The sequence below is a fragment of the Camarhynchus parvulus genome, chromosome 1A (genome assembly GCF_901933205.1).
Source record: "Camarhynchus parvulus chromosome 1A, STF_HiC, whole genome shotgun sequence".
In the NCBI taxonomy this organism is placed as follows: Eukaryota; Metazoa; Chordata; class Aves; order Passeriformes; family Thraupidae; genus Camarhynchus; species Camarhynchus parvulus.
In genome coordinates this window covers 48,896,994-48,917,148 of record NC_044586.1, presented here as the reverse complement: position 1 = coordinate 48,917,148, position 20,155 = coordinate 48,896,994, and the positions used below count along the sequence as shown (strand labels likewise).

The window sequence follows — 20,155 nt, the reverse complement described above, 5'->3', positions numbered from 1 at the left end:
GCTCTGAGTGATGCAGAACACCAGGCACAAGCTGTGTCAGTTGCCAAGCCATTTGGCATGCTGCTAGAAGTGTGCATGGTTCAAGAGGGAAGCCATCAGATACTAATGTGAGACATTAAGGTTGGTTATATATGCAAGGCACTACGATGATCATAATCACTGTTAATAAATGAATGCACATTTCTGTGCATTCTTTTTTACCTGCTTCATCAGAGTAATAATAGAGATGCGAAATAGAGGTCAAGGATTCTTCTGGGAAAAATATTAATATGCTATTGAAATTTATTCTGGTGTCCTGTTTAGGCTTACAGTTGCAGTACAAATACATAAAATAGGGTTGGAAAGGATGCTAAAGATCATCCAGTTCCAATCTCCAAGCCATGAGCACAGGCACCTTCAAGTAGACCAGGTTGCTCTAAGCCCTGTTCAACCTGGCCTTAAACACTTCCAGGTCTGAGGCAACCACAAGTCAGCCTAGAGGGGAATTAAAAAACAAAATCTCAAAATGTTAGAAATAATAAAAATGTAGACAGTTAAAATTTTCAGAAATAGAGATAATTGGTAATGTGTGATTTTGTAAACTTGACACCATAAAGAACATTTTTTCAGTTATGCCAAATTCTAATGCTTGCCTTTGAAATTGCTGACCTTTAGCGGTGAGATTGCCTGCATCACAGATTCGTGATACACTATCCTTCAAGAAAATTATGTATTAGCAGAAGTGGTTGTGATGCTATCCATTGTGAGACCATGAGGCCATATCAAATAGAAAGTATGGAGGAAAACTGATCTGTTTGCGTGGGAAGGAATATTGAAATGATAATTTAAAAAAAGGATTTGAAATGTGCTGATACTTGGCTGGGATGTGAATGCTGAGCGGCTTCTGATATGCCACAGCCAAACCCCAGAAAGAAGCATGATCTACCATTTTGCAGTACCCCTCTACTGAGCACATGGCAGCTTCCTAAGGTCATTTTTTTAAAGGACATCTTGCAAAAAAAAAAAAAAATTTTTTTGGTCCCTGTTAAAGCAAATTAAGAAAATGCAAGCATACTATTCTTTCAGTATCTTGTGAAAAGAATTACAGTTGGTACATGATATGTAGGTGCAGTTTCATCTACCAAGCCCCAAATCCAGTTCAGATAAAAGGTATTTCTCTTTGTGGTGTTATTTTAGCAGTTGCAGCACCTGCCCTCCCTTCCTTGGACCTTGTGCTTCATGATTTAGGGCATCATACGAGATCCAAAAAGATTCTTTGTCCTTATTTTTACAGTGTATGTTGAACTTGTCTCTACATGCATTCCCTAAATATTTTCAGGTTCTTTTCTTCATTTGTGCTATGCTGTGCAATGCTAATAAGCAATATCTGGCTCTAATACTTCACTTTTTTTTTTTAGTAGAAGTTAGGATTCTTATGTAGTTTTGCAATACTAACAACTGGATTAATCAGGTTATGACTAAAATTGGAAAAATTGCCATTTATCATCCAAGTCAGGTATATACAGAAAACACATTGTAGCGCACAAAGTAGTATGGATGTATGGACTAAACTAAGATACAGCCTAACAAGAGAAAGGGAATGGACCCTTCTGCCTACTCACCTCCCTCCTTGAAAGTACAGAAATATCCTTTCAACAAGAGCAGCAATCCCACAGAGAGGATGTGCTCATAAATCTATGCTGTTAGAAATGAAAAGGAGCAGCAAGCACCACCAGGACAGTTTTCTTATTCTTGATGTGCACACTTTAATGCGGCAATAAGAAGTCAAAAAACAAAAGATTGAAACAGAAGACACGAGCATCTGTTGAACTGATATCCAAAAATCCCATGTTGTCACCTGTGTAAATTGTCTGTTTCTGTTGTTCATTACCATTCATCAGTTCAGCAAATGAAAATTTCATTTTCACAGTATTTTGTGTGGTTTTCATATGTGTTTACAACTGTTTGATTTATATTTGTTTTCAAGTGTAATTTCAAATGGATAAAATGGCCCCAAATCTTTTTTCTTGTCTCTAGCCACTCTGTGTTGGAAGAGCCAACAGAATTGTGGCAACAACAAAACAAGTAATTTTGGATGTAAGGTCTGTTTGCTTTGAAAAAGATTTGTATGTTGGTGTATCAAAATGTTCCCAGATCTGCTTCCTTTCTTGTTTTCAAGAGAAATGATTCTGTATTGGGAGGCTTGAAAAACAGATCAAAAGGAAGAAGTCTTTCAGGCTACCTCTACTGCAGGTTCAGTTAGTAAATACAATATTCCATTGTGGTCTAGGAAAATGTAAGTTCTTTGTTTTTCTTTTCTGCGCGTTATTTAATCAGGTCTGGCTGTTGTTCACTGCATGACTGAGATCAAAAATGCCATTGAGAAATTCAGAGAATAAGACCATGATTCACACATCCCTCAGTTCAGGTTAGCTGAGGGAGAAGAGCACACTGAACGACAGAATTAAATACGGTGTAATGACTGGCAACAATTGCACAATGTATTGTTCCTAAATAATCTAATTTGATTTACAGTAACTCGGTGTAAATATAATCCATTTGTCAAGGAAGTGTCTTGTAATTTATAGTTTAGCATGAAATATATGACATCTGAGAATGATTTTGATTTGTTAAGCTCATGTTTGTGCAGCAACAAAAGAAAATGTTCTCTAAACAGAGAAACAGGGACATAGTGGGGAAGCTCTCAGCTTCCCACTGCAGTTACCTGGAAGGACCAATTGCTGTCCTCAGGTCTCCAGTGGGCCCCAGGCTGGGCTGTTTCAGAGATCCTCCTTCCAGCCTGAAGACTAAATTTTAAAATATCTCTCTCTGATTTCAAGCATGCTTAATTCACAGAATCACAGAATATCTGAGTTGGAAGCAGGTTGAGGGATCCCGTTAATGCTCATTTCCCCAAGTTTTGGCACACCATCTCATTGCTCATCATTGGACAGCCTGGTTTTGTTCCTTTCCCCCTTCCAAGTTCATTTAAAGCTTTGTCATCAAGCCCCAGTGGCTCCTGGGCTAGAGCTCTTCTTCCCCTCTGAGACAGGTACATTCTGTCAGGTATCACTGGACCACATGTTGAGTAAATTATCCTATGGTCAACAAACGCAATATTTTTCCACTGACACCGACCTTGGAGCCATGCATTGACCTGATGGATCTGCCTATTCCTATCAAACTAGTGAATTTCTTTTCCTCTGAAAGCCCTTCTTTCCGGGTTTGCACTCTTTGGTTCATATGCTTTCTGAGAGAGACAAGGGAATCTGTATTTAAGAATCTCATGGCAAAGGACTGCTCAGAGAGCAATAGAAATAAAGCCGTAGTCTTATGATTATATTTTAATAGCTTTCCTTTTATTTTAAGATACTTCAACTTAATCCCCAAAGTGATCCCAGTCACAGTATCCAATGTAGCATTGTTTTCAGCTCTTAGCAGGTGGTTTTTAAAGACCTCTTTAGATGATACATGGGGCCCACATAGTAAAGTCAATAGTTAGACAGGATATAATTTAGACTTCAGCTTTTCCTCTCAGTTTGAAATAAAATGATTACATATCAGGAAAGTCTAAGGAAAGATTTAAAGTTTTATATCAAAAGTTGAATATTTTCTTTTGTTGTACCCTCTTCTTTTAAAGAACATGGTATTCATTTAAAATAATGCTTGTTCTTATGTATTTGAAAAGGCACTACACTGAATTAAAAAGAAATTCATAAAGTATGCATGTCTGGGAGGGGAAGACTATATTCTTCACCGGAGCATTTAGTCATAGGGTTTTAACGCAGCCCATTCTGCATAACTGATAGAATGAGGTACCTGCAAAGACAAGCTGTAAATAACAGATGGCCAATAGTGTTTACAGAGCAGCCGTTCAGGTGACAAAATCTTCTGGGGCTCCTCTCCACAGGCAGGTGATAAAGTGAAATTATAGTCTCTGTTTCAGACTGGAAAATGACTGACTGTCATTAAACCTGTAGTTTTACACTGGTTACAACATTGACTGACTTTAAACCCATGAAAAGGAGTTCCAGCAATAGCTCCACATAATTACAGTAATCCTTGTAATCTTTGTGATGCCTTTCATTTCTTGTACCCTAAAGTTATACAAGGGTAGAGGCCACTTGTAGCATACAAGGTTGTAAAGCTGACATGGGAATCAAAAATAGGCGGAATATTCTAGATATGAATAGAGTAAGAAGTGAGGAGTAAGATAAAAAGAGAATAAATTTGTTGTGTGGTAAAGTTGCTTTAACTGTTGATACCTGTGGGGCTGCTTTACCAAGGATGCCCTGGGCACATTTTTTAAAAGCATTACTTACTAAGTAGAATTCCTGGAAATATCCTAAATATTCATGCAAATATCCTAAATTCCTGGAAATATCCTAAAAGCAGATGTGTCTCTTGTAGGCTGATGTTCACTACATCACCCAAATGAGTGAAGGTATTCTTTTCCAGAAACCATCAGAAGAGTCTAAAAATAAGCTTGCTGTGGCTTAGTAGACTGCTCTCATGCTTGTTAAAATGAAGACTGCAAAAACAGTTACTGTTCCTTAAGGGGAGAGTGTCCCTGAACTAGCAAGTTGTACTTTTCTCATGATGTTATTGCAGAAAAAAAAAGCTGATTTCTTTCAGTATTTTCTTCTGGGAATAAAATTCTTCTATCTGTTAGCACAAATGAACACTACTATCTTAAGGCAACACTACCAACATTGTTTTATGTTCATTTGCCTAGTATCAGTGGTGCTTATTTTCACATGTTGACAGCTGGCCTTGGGAGCTTCATTAGCCTCCACACCACCAGTTAAATAGACAGACAGTAACAACTATTGAGGTCGATTGAGGATTTAAGAAGAACAGGTGCTCATGGTACAGAATGGTGAAGTCTGTTTTCAACTGAAATTACTCTTAGAAATGGATGAATTGTTAATGTGTTGTTATTCCAGATTTCTAGAAGAACTGATGTGGTGGCAGAATTAAGACGACAATTAATGGCTGCTGAGGAAGAAGAAAGTTCATCATATCCACCTCTGAATGTAACCATTGGAAATGATACATGCATCCTTTTTTATGCTAGTAATTTCAGCCTCAAAGCCAACAATTCAGTTCTAATAGATTTGACAAACGCAACATTTTTAGCACAGAATGTGGATATTTCTGCCTCTGAGTGCTCAGACAGCAACACAACGTGAGTAGCATAAGAAATTTAATATCATAATACATGTAAATCTGAAAAATTTCAAAAATATTATGTCAAATCAGTGCTATTTTAATTGTTTTCTTCTAAAGGATCCAAAACTTAAAAAAAATGTATTCTTAGAAGAAAGAAGTTAAATCAAGACCACAAAAACTGTTCACATGACGTCTGTTGTTTCCACAATTTTTTTCCTCTTATGTTCCCCACTTCCTTGTTTGTTTGTATTTGGTCCAAAGAGGTTTCCCTGTGCCTGATCTCACAATCACAAAAATCTCCACTGGCGTTAATGAGACTATAATTTCATCCCCTCAAAGGGGAGCATTGCCAGTTATGAGGTAGTAACTCAGCTAGAAGTACATTAATGAAACATGATCTCTGTTTTCTTTTACTTTGAAGCACCTGCTCTTGGGTAAATAAAACCCTAGAAATATTTAGTCATATTTTTCTATGTACTGAACCTTTGCTATATGACTTTTGTAATTGCCTACTGATTTACAATATATCCCTCAAATTGAAATGTCACAATGATCTAATTAAAGCTGACTACTCTAACATTAAAAATCTGTTTCTTATTCTTAGACTGTCATTAAAATACACAAGACCAGTGAATGGAATCAGCAGCCTAGAGATAAGGTAACTTAGGATTTATTTTAAATAGATCTTTTGTGGTTTACAATGCCTGTTAATGAACTAGGAACAAAAAAAGGGGAGAAGTTAAATGAAAATATTTTTTAATTAATTATTTGCTTTCTCTTCTGAGGAGTCACAATGCAGGAAAACAACAGTACAGTCTTTATACAGGAAATATATTATTACTCTCAGGTAAAGTTCTGAAAAAATATTGTAGGCAAACATCCACACTATAAGGTACTGGTATATGCAGCTTCCTGATTTACTAATAGGATTATTCCATAGTCCTCTCATGTAAATCTAACTGTGATTTGTAAAAACTTTGAGGGGTTGAAGTCTACCTGCATGGCCAGGGCTGTATTGAGTCCTAATGTGGGTTGCCAGTGCACTCTGTTAGTGCTAGCTTGTGGTTAATGAGAGGTGAAAAAAGTTTTAAAGTTTTTACACCATGGATGGCGACAAGACCATATTTCTCCTACCATGGCAAGAGAGACATCCTGTGTTAAGGTAAAAGGATTCCAAAAGAACTTGTCTTGAGGAGAGTCAGTGATGTGTTTGGAGTGGTGTTCAGAGCGCATAGAGACACTCATATTCAGTATTAGAGATCATGACAGGTGGCAAATAACCAGACATGTATCTCCCTTCTCCCTCAACCAGCTAGAGCTTTGTAGGAGAACATACTGTACAGATAAGATTGCTGTTAGTGCAGTATTTTTACTATTTTTAACTATTGAAGTTAGCTGTGTATAGGATCCCTGGGACTTGTCCTTGGTGATGGTGTCAAGCATGCCCTGGTCTGTCATGTAAATTATCAAAGAGACAAGTACTTCCCTAAACACCATGGGGAATTAAGAAAGTATTTTCCTTGGATCCCATTTAAAAGATACTGATCTCAAACCAAGACTCTACACAAGTTGTGTTTTTCCTTTTACTACAAGTCCCAAAATATCACTTTCTCTGGTGCTGCTCCAATGCTCTTCTGTCTGCTCTTTTGTGCTCCTCTCCCACTCTGATAGAGAGAGGCCCTCCAAAACACTGCTCTGATTCTCTGATTCTCTTCTTCATCTTTGCACATCCTAGCACAAGTCTTAGCTGGTCTGCTGTAATCTCTTTCTGTGTGAATGAGTGTGGTTGTTTCCTACATCTGTCCTGAATATGGCTAGCCTCAGCATATCATCTTTTCTAGTAAAATTACAGTTCCAAAAAAATAGTACAAATCACAAAGCATCCTATGGAGCATGACACTGTACTTCAAAACCAGTTCACAGCTAGATCTTAAAGGTGTTGTTTCCTTTAGTAGTCAACAGGCTTCACTTAACTGTACAATGGCAAATTGCAAACCTTGAGACAGTACTATAGAAACAAAATCCTTTGGCAGTTGAAACATTTCTCTTAGATTTTGTTTTCTGCAGCTGGCAGAAGATCAAATGTGATGTTAGTGCACACATGATTTGGTGAAGATTATTTAGAATTATGTTTAGTAATCTGTTTGTTAAAAACTTTTCATTTTAATTAATTATTGGATGAAAAATTTAATGCAGTCATGAATCTGAGTTGCATCTGGAGAGAAGAAGTTTGGAGCAGCTCTGCAGACAAACTGTAATTTAAACGAAAATGCCAGTACAAAAGGTGAATGGTTCATGTTTTCTTTCTTTTTCAGGAAAAAAAATTCTATCCTTTGAGCCTGTTACAGTAGAGGCAGAAATATTCACAAAGTCTTTCTTGACCTGTGCCTCTGCTTGAACACATTATAGCTAAATACCAAAATGCATAAACAGCCCTTGGAGCTGGAATAAGAAACTCAGGCTCTACAATAGGTGAGGACTTGAAAAGAGAGCTCAGGTAAGGCCCTGGATGTTTTCATGCCAAGTAAATAAGAGTAGCACAGGCTGGCTGCGTTTCGTAGGAGAATTTGATTTATTCCATTGGGCCATGTGTGATCCAGGGTTTTAATAGACCTTCAGAGCAAATACACACAAATATGTCTAAATTGATCAATTTTTATTTATGTCACAGGTGCTTAGAAATATAAAATGGAATAGTGGAAGAATGTAGGGAGTAGCTTCCAGGGTAACCTTTTCTTGGACCTTCACTATGCCTTGGCCTGTATGTGGGAGATAGAGACTGACTGTCTACTGCTTTCTTCCCCTCTCCCCTTAACTTATTAAGCTGTCTTCATCTTGACTCACAAGTTTCCTCATTTTGCTCTTTCTATTCTCCCTCCTGTCCTGTTGAACATGGGGAGTGAGCAAACAGCTGAATGTGTGCTTGGCTGCTGGCTGGTATCAACCCATAACACCTCAGAGCCTTTATAAATTAACAATAGTTCTAATGACTCACTTGTTTTTTTTTAGTTTTCTGTTGGATTGTCACTTGATAGGACAATGCTGTCATTTTAGGCCTCTGTTAGCTACCATAATATAGCAGTGCATGCTATATAATGCAAATAACAAGATACATGGAACAGAACCAGAACAAGCCATTGACTTTTTTCATGATTTGCTAACACTTTATTCACCTTGTTTATCTCAGCATGTCTCTTGTCAGAGCTTCTAAAATCCATACAGATATGTTGCAACCTGTTTTCCCCTCTGGTTCTTTTTTATTTGATTTCTTTTTCAAGATTACACCTTGCTAATATCATGGTCTGCCTTAACAAACAGGATACAAGCAGGGCAGAGAGGTGGAAGGAAAAGAGATGAGGGCCATGACTACATTTTTTGCCTCTGTAAAGGCCTTTTACTAAGTGTAGGATAGCATTTCTTGAAAGTGACTCCAGAGAGGACCATGTTCAAGTAACTCAGTTTATTCTTCAGTAAAGTAGGTTCTAACTTCAGCAGCATGAGCAGGATCCAGAGGCTGCCCCCCTTATCAACACCAGTCTATGCCCACATGCAGAGCAGCTGGTCACATCCCACCTCCACTGACAGCTGCACTGCTGCTTCATCCTGCGCACACACACACAGCTGGCACCTCCCTCTCGCTCTCTCTAGCAAGAGCCACAGTCTCACTCATCCTGGTGCACTTGCACTGGGAGATGGGCTGTAAGGGAGTGCCTGTAGAGTGTTGCTGTGATAGCGTCAGGAAAGTAAACTACTGCTGCAGCAGGAGTGGGAGCAGTGGGCAGTATTCCTTTGCTGGAAGAAGCAAGATCTCAGTTCTATCATAAACTGATCCAACTGTTCAAGCACTTGTCTGTCATTTTCTCTGGGAAAGTGTCAAAGTGAATGGGAGTGCACAACATTAGTATTCCAAACTTACATTGATACATACTTGACTGCTGTTGTTGCTCCATGTATAGAACACAACAGAGCTGACCCAAAAAACATGTTTTAAAGTCTTTTGCTTAACAGTTGTATTTCTCTTTGAATATTTGAAACAGTAATTCTAGCTACCTTCCTCTTCAGAAATACTTCTGCTTGTAATGATTAGCCACATGAGACACAATCAGTGGTGGTGGCATTCAGAGTTCATTCAGTGATCTGGCACAAAGGGAGCCTGGCCTATGACCAGGAATTTTTTTGTGCCATCATACATAAAGTACATAATGTCTCTAATGTACATAATTGTCTCTAATGTTTAACACGAATGTAACATTTCCTTAAGAAGCCAAGGTACTTTCAGTTCTGCAGATAAAACCTTTGTTCTCTCTCTGCTCTGTATGATTAATTTACTATAATGTACTCTATTTGCTATCTACTCATTTGAGAAAATGTTAAACTAAGTAATTCTATAGATTTTTGTTGTTTGAATGCCTTTTTATCTTGTAGTTTAATGAATTATATTTACATCCATTATCAAGTGTGTGCTTGTTGGAGGCTATTCACTGTTAGTTGTTTGGGAAAATGCTAAGGATAACAGCCTTCATTACCAAGTTAACTGTGATCAACTAGTTAACCAGTTAGAATGTTAATTCTCATAAGTCTTCAAGTAACACAACATTTTAGTCTTTGGTGTAATATGAAGAGACAGCATTCCCTTCAAAATCATTTTAGACTGTACTCACATACATTGCCTTATAAAACTTTTTGTTCATGAGGTCAGTTTAAAAGGAATTTCCTTCTTTACCACTTTTCTCATCCTATCAGCAAAAGTACAGACCACACCCAGCCTCTGTGGCTGTCATAAACATTTAAGTAATCTTCTCTGTGTTTATAACTGGCTTTCAGCTAGTTATAAACACAGTATAGTGCTAATATAGTGCCTATAGCATTGCTACTGGGGCACCATGGAAATTCTGTTCAGATTGTACTGTACATCAGGAAAAGGTTCCTTTCTTCTAGCAATAATTTAATTTTGTAACTGTATAAGAATAAAACATTTTCTATATATATCTGTAAATGTGGACTGGATGTAATTCTTTTATTTTTTTTCTTTTTCACTGATGCTTGCAGAATGCCATAAGACAAAACATCCTTTTCTTACTTCAATGATACTGTGTTCTGGAATTCCTTCTGAGGATTTTGAAACTCTTGACGTTTCTGAACTTACCTGAATCAAAAGCCACTGATTATTAATAAATATTTTTTAAAAGCATCATTTGTGGTTAGATTCTATGCTGTGTGTATGACACAATATTGAAAGTAACTAATTTGAACAAATAAACAATACTCTACAGAGACAATATTTTCTCTATATACATGTACCCTACAGAACATAAATAGTTTATATTGTGCCTCATTTAAGATGACTATACTTTTTTTCAAACCAATCATAATTGCATCTAAGTTATTACTTCAAATTTTAAAGTGAACATACAGTGTCACTCATTGTGGATAAACATATTAGAATATTTCATTTTGCAGCAAGTCTTATTTATTGATAAATAGATTTCTCTTCTAAATCTTTTGTGGTTACCAATAATCAAAAGAAATCATCAGCAAACTATGTAGAGATACACATGCATAGACCGAGAAGGGTTAAAGTATCAAACAATGTACAGTGAGGTTAAAGGCTTATAATTTCCTTGTGAAATAGCTTGAATGACTAAAAGTAACTGTGTAAAAACTGGTAAAGAGTAGCACATAGTCCTGATCTGTAAAGGATCAGAATGTACTTCTGGATGTCTGGATGCTCTCAGTTATGTCTGCTGGGAGCTGTTCAGACTGCATTGGTAGTAACATAAATTCCATGATTATAAACTGCTGCAATCCTACACATACACAGATGCTTTCAAAATTATAAAATTGTTTTTTGTGCCTAGCCTACTTCAAATGGTGGAACTAGAGCTGACAATCCCTCCTGACCCACCAGTGAAAGAAAACTCTGTCTTCTATGCCAAATTCAGACCTTTGCAAAGGAAATGGCCATTTAGGCATTTGAGCTAAGAAAGAATTGCAATGATAAATTAGAATGGCTATCATGCCTATACCTATCAGAAAAGCAATTTTCCAAAATTCCCATAAAATGTTTATTCAGAGCCACTGCAGTCCTACTGACACTTTCTCAGCTTCGCTTCCATTTATTATAAACTGTTGGTAACTGATGAAATCCAGCACTGGCAGAGGCCCTTGAAGAATGAAACTGCATTTGCTTCTTGCCTGTCACAGTTATAGAAAGCTGTGCTTGTGAGGTGAAACTGTAAGTAGTAAACACATTCACAGAACCTCTTCACTTGAAACAATCTTAGTGACATGGGAGCCCATGTCTTCATCAACTACGATGTTTTCAGCCAGCAATAGTGAGCCTTTATCTGTTACTTTATCAAAAGTATATTAATTTTTTCCTTCTAACCTGTTAACTTTCTCTTTTTGTCCTCTGTTGTATTCCTAGGTTTTTAATGACCAACAAGTTCTATGAAGTCTCAGCTAGAAGATGGTCCACTTTAGATTCAGTTGAGATTGTACAAGATGGAGACAAGTTAGCTAAATTTATTGTTTCTGGCATCTCTGCCCCTGCAGAGTATTCATTTCATTGTCAGCTGGTGGGAACAAGCAATCTCTATCCTGCAAGGCTGGATAGAGATCCATCCAACGAGGCCAAAAATTGGGATGTTTTCATTTCCAATTTGCAAGTGAGTATGCTTTGCCATTTCAGAGATAACTCCAAGCACTATTACTTGCTATTGTAGGTGGTGAATGACACACATTCATAATGCCCTTACTTTCATTCCAGCCAGAGGGAAAACATAAAAGAAAAGCTGTTCCCCTAGGTGAGCTATTCAGTAGAGGGGTAAACAAGACGCCAGTTGCTGAACAAGAAAAACATGAAAGTACAGCTTTGAAAAACAAAATTATGAAGTTGTCCACAGAAAGAAAACCCAATTAAACCAAATGCGCCTAATCAGGCAAAGAATGGCTAAGTCCTCATGCCTGTTTAATGAATTGGGCTGCTCTTGGAAACAGGGGCCTCTTAGGTGGGTGGCTTTATGCTGCTTACTTTGTTTTTATTTGATTTCTTGGTGCTTTGTTTACCTAGGAAAGTACAGCTTAGTGTGGCTCCTGTTTTTGGAGACATGGACTGTCTGTACTCCTGCAGAGAGAAACAAAGCCCAGTGCAAGTAGATTTAATGGGAGGTTTGCCATGGACTTCGATCAGGAATGGTACTAGTTCCTGCATGGCCCAGAAGGAAAGCAGATGGCTTTTTTTTTTACACATAGCTTTTCTCTTAGTAGTATTAATACTTAAGTACTACTATTAATTACTACTACTATTAATACTCAACTACTCAACTACTACTATTTAGTAGTAGTTAAGACTACATATGTGAGGTGTAGATGATTACATCTTTACTATGACTTTGAGCTTTGCTCTTGACTTAAGAGAAGCATAACAACATTTATATCTTAAAACAGTATTGCACTAAGGGATCTCTTTGATGAAAGATATAATGAAAATAATAGGAATAATTGCAAACTGTACTCCATTTGTCAAACAGGAGCTAACCCCACAATAACTGGATACAAATGCTGATATAATTGTATTTATAATTTTGATAAAAAACCAAATCTCAATAATCTGACTCCAGACTTGACACTTCTGCTTAAGCAATGGAAATCTCACAGAAAGAGCATTGGTGCTTACATTTATTTTCCACAAGTTCCAATATCATGTCTCACCATTTTTTGAGAAACAATATTGCATCAAATACCAATGTTGTGAAGGTTCTTTATGATGTTATTTTTTGTAAAGGTCTGTAAACACCATAGTTCATGCAACTGTACTTTTCCTAGTAAACTCTTTGGAGTTAGGCTTTCACATCACTAAGATATGAAAGGACATGACTTATGAAATTACAAAGCGTATGCTTACCACCTATCTTTCCTGTCAGTTTCTATATGCACTGATATTACTGCCTTCTTAAAGCTTAAATAGGCCTTGCTCCAACCTTAGTAGGCATCCTTTCATTGTGGTCTTAACCAAGAGTAGAAGTAGTGGTTTCCCACCTTCCTTATTGATTTGGAACAGCAGCTGCTTCCACTGTTCAGATAATAGAAACTCCAGTTCCTCTTGAGAAAGGGCTTTTTCTCTGATCAAATCCTAAACATAGAACACAACCCAAAAACTCCCAGTATGATATTCTTCTGTGATGTGAGAAAACAGAAGGTCACCATCCTGGGCTCATTTCCAGGTTCTCTCTGACCTAGATCATACTTTTCCAGGTATATTCCACTGATACATACTGAAAGGTGATGTTTTTATCAGTCTTATTGCATAAGGTTTAGAAACCCCCAAACTCTATTGCATGGTGAAAAAAGCATGTAGGATGTGCTCAGTAGTTGCAGCCAGCACAAAATCTTGTGCCTGAAACTGAGAAACATGATTTTCATGTCAATGTTATGCAATGAGTTAGAAACCAGGATCCAATGCCAACCAAACTGGCACAATTGCACTTTGCAATGCTGGGTCCTGGAAGCTGAATCACAGCAACAGAGGGACAACGACAGCTGCACAGGGAAGCCTTGCATAGCTTGTTCCTGGGCAAGGTTGAACAGGTGTAGCTTTTAACTTCAGTTCTGGAGCTGCCTCACTCACTACCATCTAAAAGAAGCTCTGTGGGATGCTGGTTAGGCATGGTCACAGCCCAGGGTGTCACCAGACCTCTGCAGAGCACCTAAACTGCTCTGGGTTTGGTGGGGGTTTGGTTGGTTGTTGCTGCTACAGGAATGGTTGTTCTACCATGATACCTTTTGTGTTTTTGAGGATCTCATATTTGTCAAGGAAGTTAAAGAGGACGCTGCCAGCAAAAGCACTGCTTTTCTTTAGTATGTGGGTTTCAGAAGTACTTTGAAACACATGAAAAACTGCCAAAAACTTCAAAGTCAAGAATATTTTGATTCTTTGTAGCTAAAATATCTCAAAGTTTAAAAATTAGACGTTTGCTGTGCACTTAAGAGCCATAAACCCAGCATATTTTACTTGAAGCTTTTGTCATAGGCCATAGGATGAGAAATCTACATTCAAAATATTTAAAAATTAACAGTAAATACAGACTTGTATAATCAAGACAAATGACTGGTCTAAACACCAAAATCAAAACTTCCACTGGAAAAAGACCTGTACACAAAAGACTTTTGTATTCATAAATATTGGAGAACTACATCTAAGTACTTTTAACTTTTCTATATATGCTGCTGAGATTTTCATTTTTTGCCTGGTATCTAACACCCCCACAGAAAGGATAAATCTTCAAAAAAACAATAAAATAACCCAGCATATTTTTTATCTCCTCCCTAAAAGTAGATATAGCATTTTAGGAATGTACAATTGAATCTTTCACCTACATGGTTCAATGGTTCAATAAGCATCATGCTGTTTCAAAAAATATATAAGACCACTAGAATTGAAATAATACATTTCAGTATTTCTGGCTCTAAATCAGGAGTGGCAAAGCCCTTCTGAACTGAATATACCTGTTAAATACTTAGGAGAGGCCTTATAAATGTGGTATGAAATATGTATTGTTTTCCAGAATTTCAATCCATTTTTTTGAACACAAATGACATAAATCATCACCCTCTGTCTGTTTTTATTATCAATAAGTCTTTCAGACTACATTTCACAACTCCTATTCACATTCTCACTTGTGGTCAAAGCAGTGGCTTAACAAGCAAAGGCTTTTGCAGTCATGTATTCTCCAAAGCTGCGCAAATAGTTGTCCAGCCCTGCAGCTTGCGTTCACTAATCCTGCTTTAATCAGAAGTCTGAGTACCTTTGGTGAAAGCAGAGAGTCTTTGTGAGTTAGCTACCATGATTTGACTTGGAAAGATTCTTCTAAAAGGTTAAATTGCTAAAATTGTTTTCACCTCCACATTATCTAAAGAGCCTTTAGTTCCTCACATGGTATCAGTTTTATTAATCACCATTCTGGAAGGTACAGACATTGCTCATAACACACATTTACATGAACATTAGGGACATGAGCCATGGCTGAATACAAACCCAGAGTGTTTACTGGTGTAAACACGGGTTTGTTGCCTGATAGATTTGTTTGGTTTGTACCAACACCTTTCCTAGGAAGTACAAACTCTTTTATTACCACACATAAACTCAGGCTTTCCATTTATTTTATTGTAAATCATAGAATAATCATGGTGTAAGAACACATAAAAGTAGAAATCCATGATCTTCTGCTTTCTTGCTTATTGCTGGGTGAGAGAAGTGATTTAAATAAAATAATCCTTTTAAAAATTATTTGATAATATTTTATGGAAGATAGTAATTTTTAACATGTTGTTTCTTTGCCAGTGGGTTTTTGACATTTGCTGCTTTCCTTACACACCCATTTCAAAGATTCTACAAATGTATAAGAATTCCATTCATAATTTTTCTTTATAAAATTATTTAAGAATGAATCAAAATTAATCAGATTAATTCTTTCCTTCCTCTTCTTCCATCAGTTTTGTTCCCTTCCTTCTAAAGGAATCAGTGCCTCTGCCATTATGTGCATGTTTGTAGGAGGGGGATTGTCTTCGCTTTCTTCATAGTTTTCTAATCCTTTGATTGGTTTGAACAAAATTTCTACGAAGTCATTGGTCTCAAAGGCATTCAGTTTTTTTGTATTTTTATACAATTGGGATCTAGACAGAGAATATATCTCCAAATTGGTTGATTTTCTGAGGAAAATAATGTGGTCGGAGGACAGTCAGTGGTAGACATTGTGAATTCAGCCAAATCAGAGATATTACAAACTTTATTAACTGCTGGAAAAGTTTATATAGGTTTTATAAGTTAATAGACAACACATATCCCATACCACAGTAAAGCAAGCCTTTTCTTCTGTTTTGAGCCTTTGAATTCCAAGGAGGGAGGAAGAAAAATTTTGCAACTTTTTCCTCCTTGAACTCTCACTAAAACTCAGCCAAAAAAAGTCATCTTTATTAGATGTGTTTTAAAGTAGGTTCTAGGAATTTTGTCTGTCAAGGAGCTATTAGCTAAAACTCTCAGACTATTTCAACAAATCTCGTGATCTGAGAAGCCTTAACTCTTATGCCTTTGAGTGCTTTGAGTTTCCTGGTTCTGAAGTGGTCATAGAGCTGATGATCAGTAAATACTGATAATACTGATTATGTGAATACAGAATACTGATCAGAATACAGTGAATGCAGAAAACTGACCACACATCCGCTCTGGGACTTCACTTCTATAAGTAATACAAATTTCTGAAGTAGAGAACCTACTGCTTACCAAAGAAATGGATTCTACATCTTTAATTGCCTGGGTGAAAAGGAGATATGGAAAATTGATTAGCAGAAAATTTTGTTCTCTTTTTTTAATGAGCAGAGAGTATGATTTATAGTTAAAAGCTGTGGGATTTTGTCATTACCAAATATATCCTGAAAGTAAGGACTATGCTTAATTGCACTCTTCTATCTGCCTTTTCTCTTTTTCAGATTCAAGGCTTCAACATTATAAACAACCAGTTTTCCTACGCAAGTGACTGTACTGGTTTCTTCACTCCTGGAATTTGGATGGGCTTGGTGACATCTATAATTTTACTGTGGATCCTGACCTATGGCATCCATATGATCATGCAGCTCACAACAAACAACAGATTTGATGATCCCAAAGGTCCAGCTCTATCAGTTCCTCAGACAGAATAGCCATGGGTTGACTTAATGCCACTGTGGCTTTTCCCAGCCTGGTGTTTATGATTTTTATAACCTTTTTACTTCAAAATATGTTTAACTTAAGAAGATAAATAGGAAAACCAGATAATGAAACTACATATAAAAATGGTCCTTGTGCTTAGCAATGATAAAAATTGTATCTGTTATAATAATCATTTGTTAACAGCTTTTTGTGTTAAGGTTCTGAAGTGAGACTGTAGATTACTCTCTCTGGCTATTAGAAAGACCATTAAAAACTTTCTTCAGACTAGCTTCTATTGGCAAAGAAAACATACCAAAACACAGATAATGGGGAAGGACAAAATATTTTGTGAGAAATTATATATTAAAAATACTGGTCTCTCTAAAGGCTCTTTAGCATCAGGATGATGCTACATCTTAAGAAATTTTAACTGTGTTTTGAAATTTTTTCTCTTGAGTAAAACATCCACAAATGTACAGAACTAATAAAGTATAAGTCACTATATAAATGGTCCTGAGGAGTCTTTTCAAAATATATCACTTTGTTCAGATGTGGTATCACAAAGGAAAGTGGGTAGATTAAGGTTTAGCTTCCATCTACTGCTACTTTACACTTATGAGAATTGTGTTGAGTAATGCTGACTTGTGTTTGCTTTAGCAATGGACAGCTGATGGGAGGTCATTCAGTGGCAGACAGGTCCTTGTCCAAACTGATCACAAAATTAGATTTGGTGTCATGGCAATGAATGCAAATTTTCAAGTTGAGAACCTATTATGATTCCACGTGCTGGTTCAGACAGCATCTTAACAGAGGTAAGGTAGTTTTCTTAGCCTCCTCCATTTTCCAGGCATCTTTGGAAATGTTTTGAAGTTCACAATAAAAAAAAGGAAAAGTAATATTATATAATATCATTAGAAGCACTGTGTCAATGTACTGTTTAAGTCTGAGCATTTTATGGTCATTTCAGTGATTCTAAAAGCCTGAAAACATTCACAGTGTTCTTTATTCTTCTGCAATTAATAGAAACACTGTATCTTCTAATTGGGTAATCTGATTATGGAGAGAATTACTGAATTTTATGTAGAACTAGGAAATAGTAAAAGAGCAATGGTAAAATGGTAAAAAATGGTAAAAATCAGAATTTTATTCTTTCCTCTGGAATATTTTTATGACTGTGCATGTTCAATTGGTAGCTAAAACCCTCAAAAATATCATTTTGACAAAATTACATTTGTGAAATGAGAAAAATTCTAACTTTTCTGATCTTGATCCTTGTCATACTACAAGGATACAGAGGAAAGATAGAATCTACTATTTAACTAGACAGACAGTAGTTTCTATCCATCATTTCTGGGTGTCACACTTTTATTATGCGGCCCAAAGTATAGATTAAATATTGTCTGAAGGTATTCCTTCTGAATCATTCAATCCTGACCTGTAAAACAAAAGGAAAGTGTCATATAACTAGTAGAGGTGTCTCCTGTGCTGTAATATTTTTCCTAAATGCTTTTCAGAACCTCAAAAAATGCATTTGATCTACACAGAACCTGTGTGTTAGAAAGGCATATTTCCTTTGCACAAATTAGTTGCCAGGAGACAACTGGACTTGGTCTATTAATTCTCCCTTTGAAGCAAGATGTATGAATCTGATGATGGAAAATTGACATAATTGTCATGTAACTATTGCTAGAAGAGGGAAAGGCTATGCAAAGGACTTGATTCATAGAAAACAGCTTTCTTAGGACTTTTATCTAGCTTCAGTAAAATTTGGAAAAGATTTTGTTGGAAAGCTCTCCTTTTGCTGAAGGAGGGCTTTACCAGGCCACCTAGCTTAGGATTCTATCTCCAGCAGTGGTATGAGTATGGAGAGCATCTCTTAGTGCTTCCTGCTGATGTTCTCCATTCCCTACCATTTAGCTCAGGCGCTTCCACAACCAGAAGTGTTGCCTTCATATTTAATCACTCTGGGTATAGCTATAGCGCATAAATTTGTCCAGCCTGCTCTGAAGCCTCTGGGCTCTCATACAGCTCACCGTGTCCTGATTATGGTATGGCATGGGAATGCTTATATCCTCTCTTGCTTTCCTAGGATGGACTGTGCAGAAGAGGGCAAGGAAATACTCTCATATTGACTGTACCATGAGGAAAAGATAAGTCTCTTTCAGAAGAGCTGTTTGATGTGTTCGGTATTACACATTCCTAGGTGAAGGTGAAAGCATTTTTAATGGGGAAATGCTTTTTCTTCCTACCTTCTCTCACAGCAAGGATACTGTGCTTTGGCAAGTAGGGCCTGTGGGGCGTATAGTCTGTTTGTACAGCCACTCGGGATGGCTTTATAATGGAAAGATGGAACCACAGGCTTATCCTTGTGATGTATGTGCTGGAAAACACATCAGGAAAAGAAAGGAGCTGTCTACAGCTCTAGCTGTCCTGTGGGCCAGGTGGACTGGGCTCTGGGGACAATGGCCTGTCTGTCATGGAAAGGAGCTGCTCTCTGCCCATGTGGAATGGGTTCACCTTGGCTGGTTGGCAAATGCCCACCCTGCTGCTCGGGCCTCTTCTCACGGGGGCCACCCCTGCTGACAACACCTGGACGCAGACATCCAGAGCCCCACCTCAGAGGACCATGCAGGCTGCTGCAGCTCCCATGCCCTCTGAAACCCCTGTAGCTGCTCATCACACTCCCTGTGGCTGGAGACAATGACAACTGGTCACTGTTCAGCGGGGCTAGCTTCCTTCTTTGTAAATAGGACTGTGCCTCAGGAAATTCTAGGAGGATTTTGCACCTGTCTGTGTTGTTTCCCTTTCTGAATAAAGCTGAAACTCTGTCAGGAGCCTTCCAGTTCTATGTACTTCTGATTTCACAATTCAGCTTAATCATAAATGTACTTGTTAAAACATGCCTGTTTTGGGAGCTGTTCCAGACAGAATATTAGCTCTGTCTGGAAAAGTGTGAGCCTTTAGGACTTCTACCAGACTTTGCTGAATTTATCAGAAGTACTGACTTCTCTGTGTGCTAGCTCATTTCTCTACCAATTTAAAAAATATACAGTAAAGATGAAGGGTATGATGGACAAGAGTATGAGTTAGAAAAGTAAAAGCTTTTTTTCTCATTTACATATATATAAATTATATTTTATGGAAAGAATCAGGAACTTTATAAAACTACGGCAAAACTAAAAAAAAAAATCAATTTAACTCTGAAGAATCAAGAGTTAAACCAGAGAAACCCCAAAACGAAACACAGAAGTCCTGAAGAACCAAGGTGTTTCATCACAAAATGCAACAATAATCATTAGTTGAAAGGGATAGCTGAGA

The 20,155-nt window shown here is 37.3% G+C and overlaps 1 protein-coding gene across 1 annotated transcript in view; it reads left to right on the top strand.

Moving 5' to 3' along the window:
* The window catches only part of ATP6AP1 (ATPase H+ transporting accessory protein 1), a 50,116-nt gene extending 32,771 nt beyond the window's left edge, over positions 1-17,345 (top strand). The window contains exons 7-10 of the mRNA XM_030960262.1: positions 4,926-5,167; positions 5,756-5,809; positions 11,579-11,819; positions 16,639-17,345. Coding sequence (XP_030816122.1) covers positions 4,926-5,167; positions 5,756-5,809; positions 11,579-11,819; positions 16,639-16,848 — 747 coding nt within the window. The 3' untranslated portion in view covers positions 16,849-17,345. The remainder of the gene's footprint in view (positions 1-4,925; positions 5,168-5,755; positions 5,810-11,578; positions 11,820-16,638) is intronic.
* Positions 17,346-20,155: the final 2,810 nt, after the last annotated feature.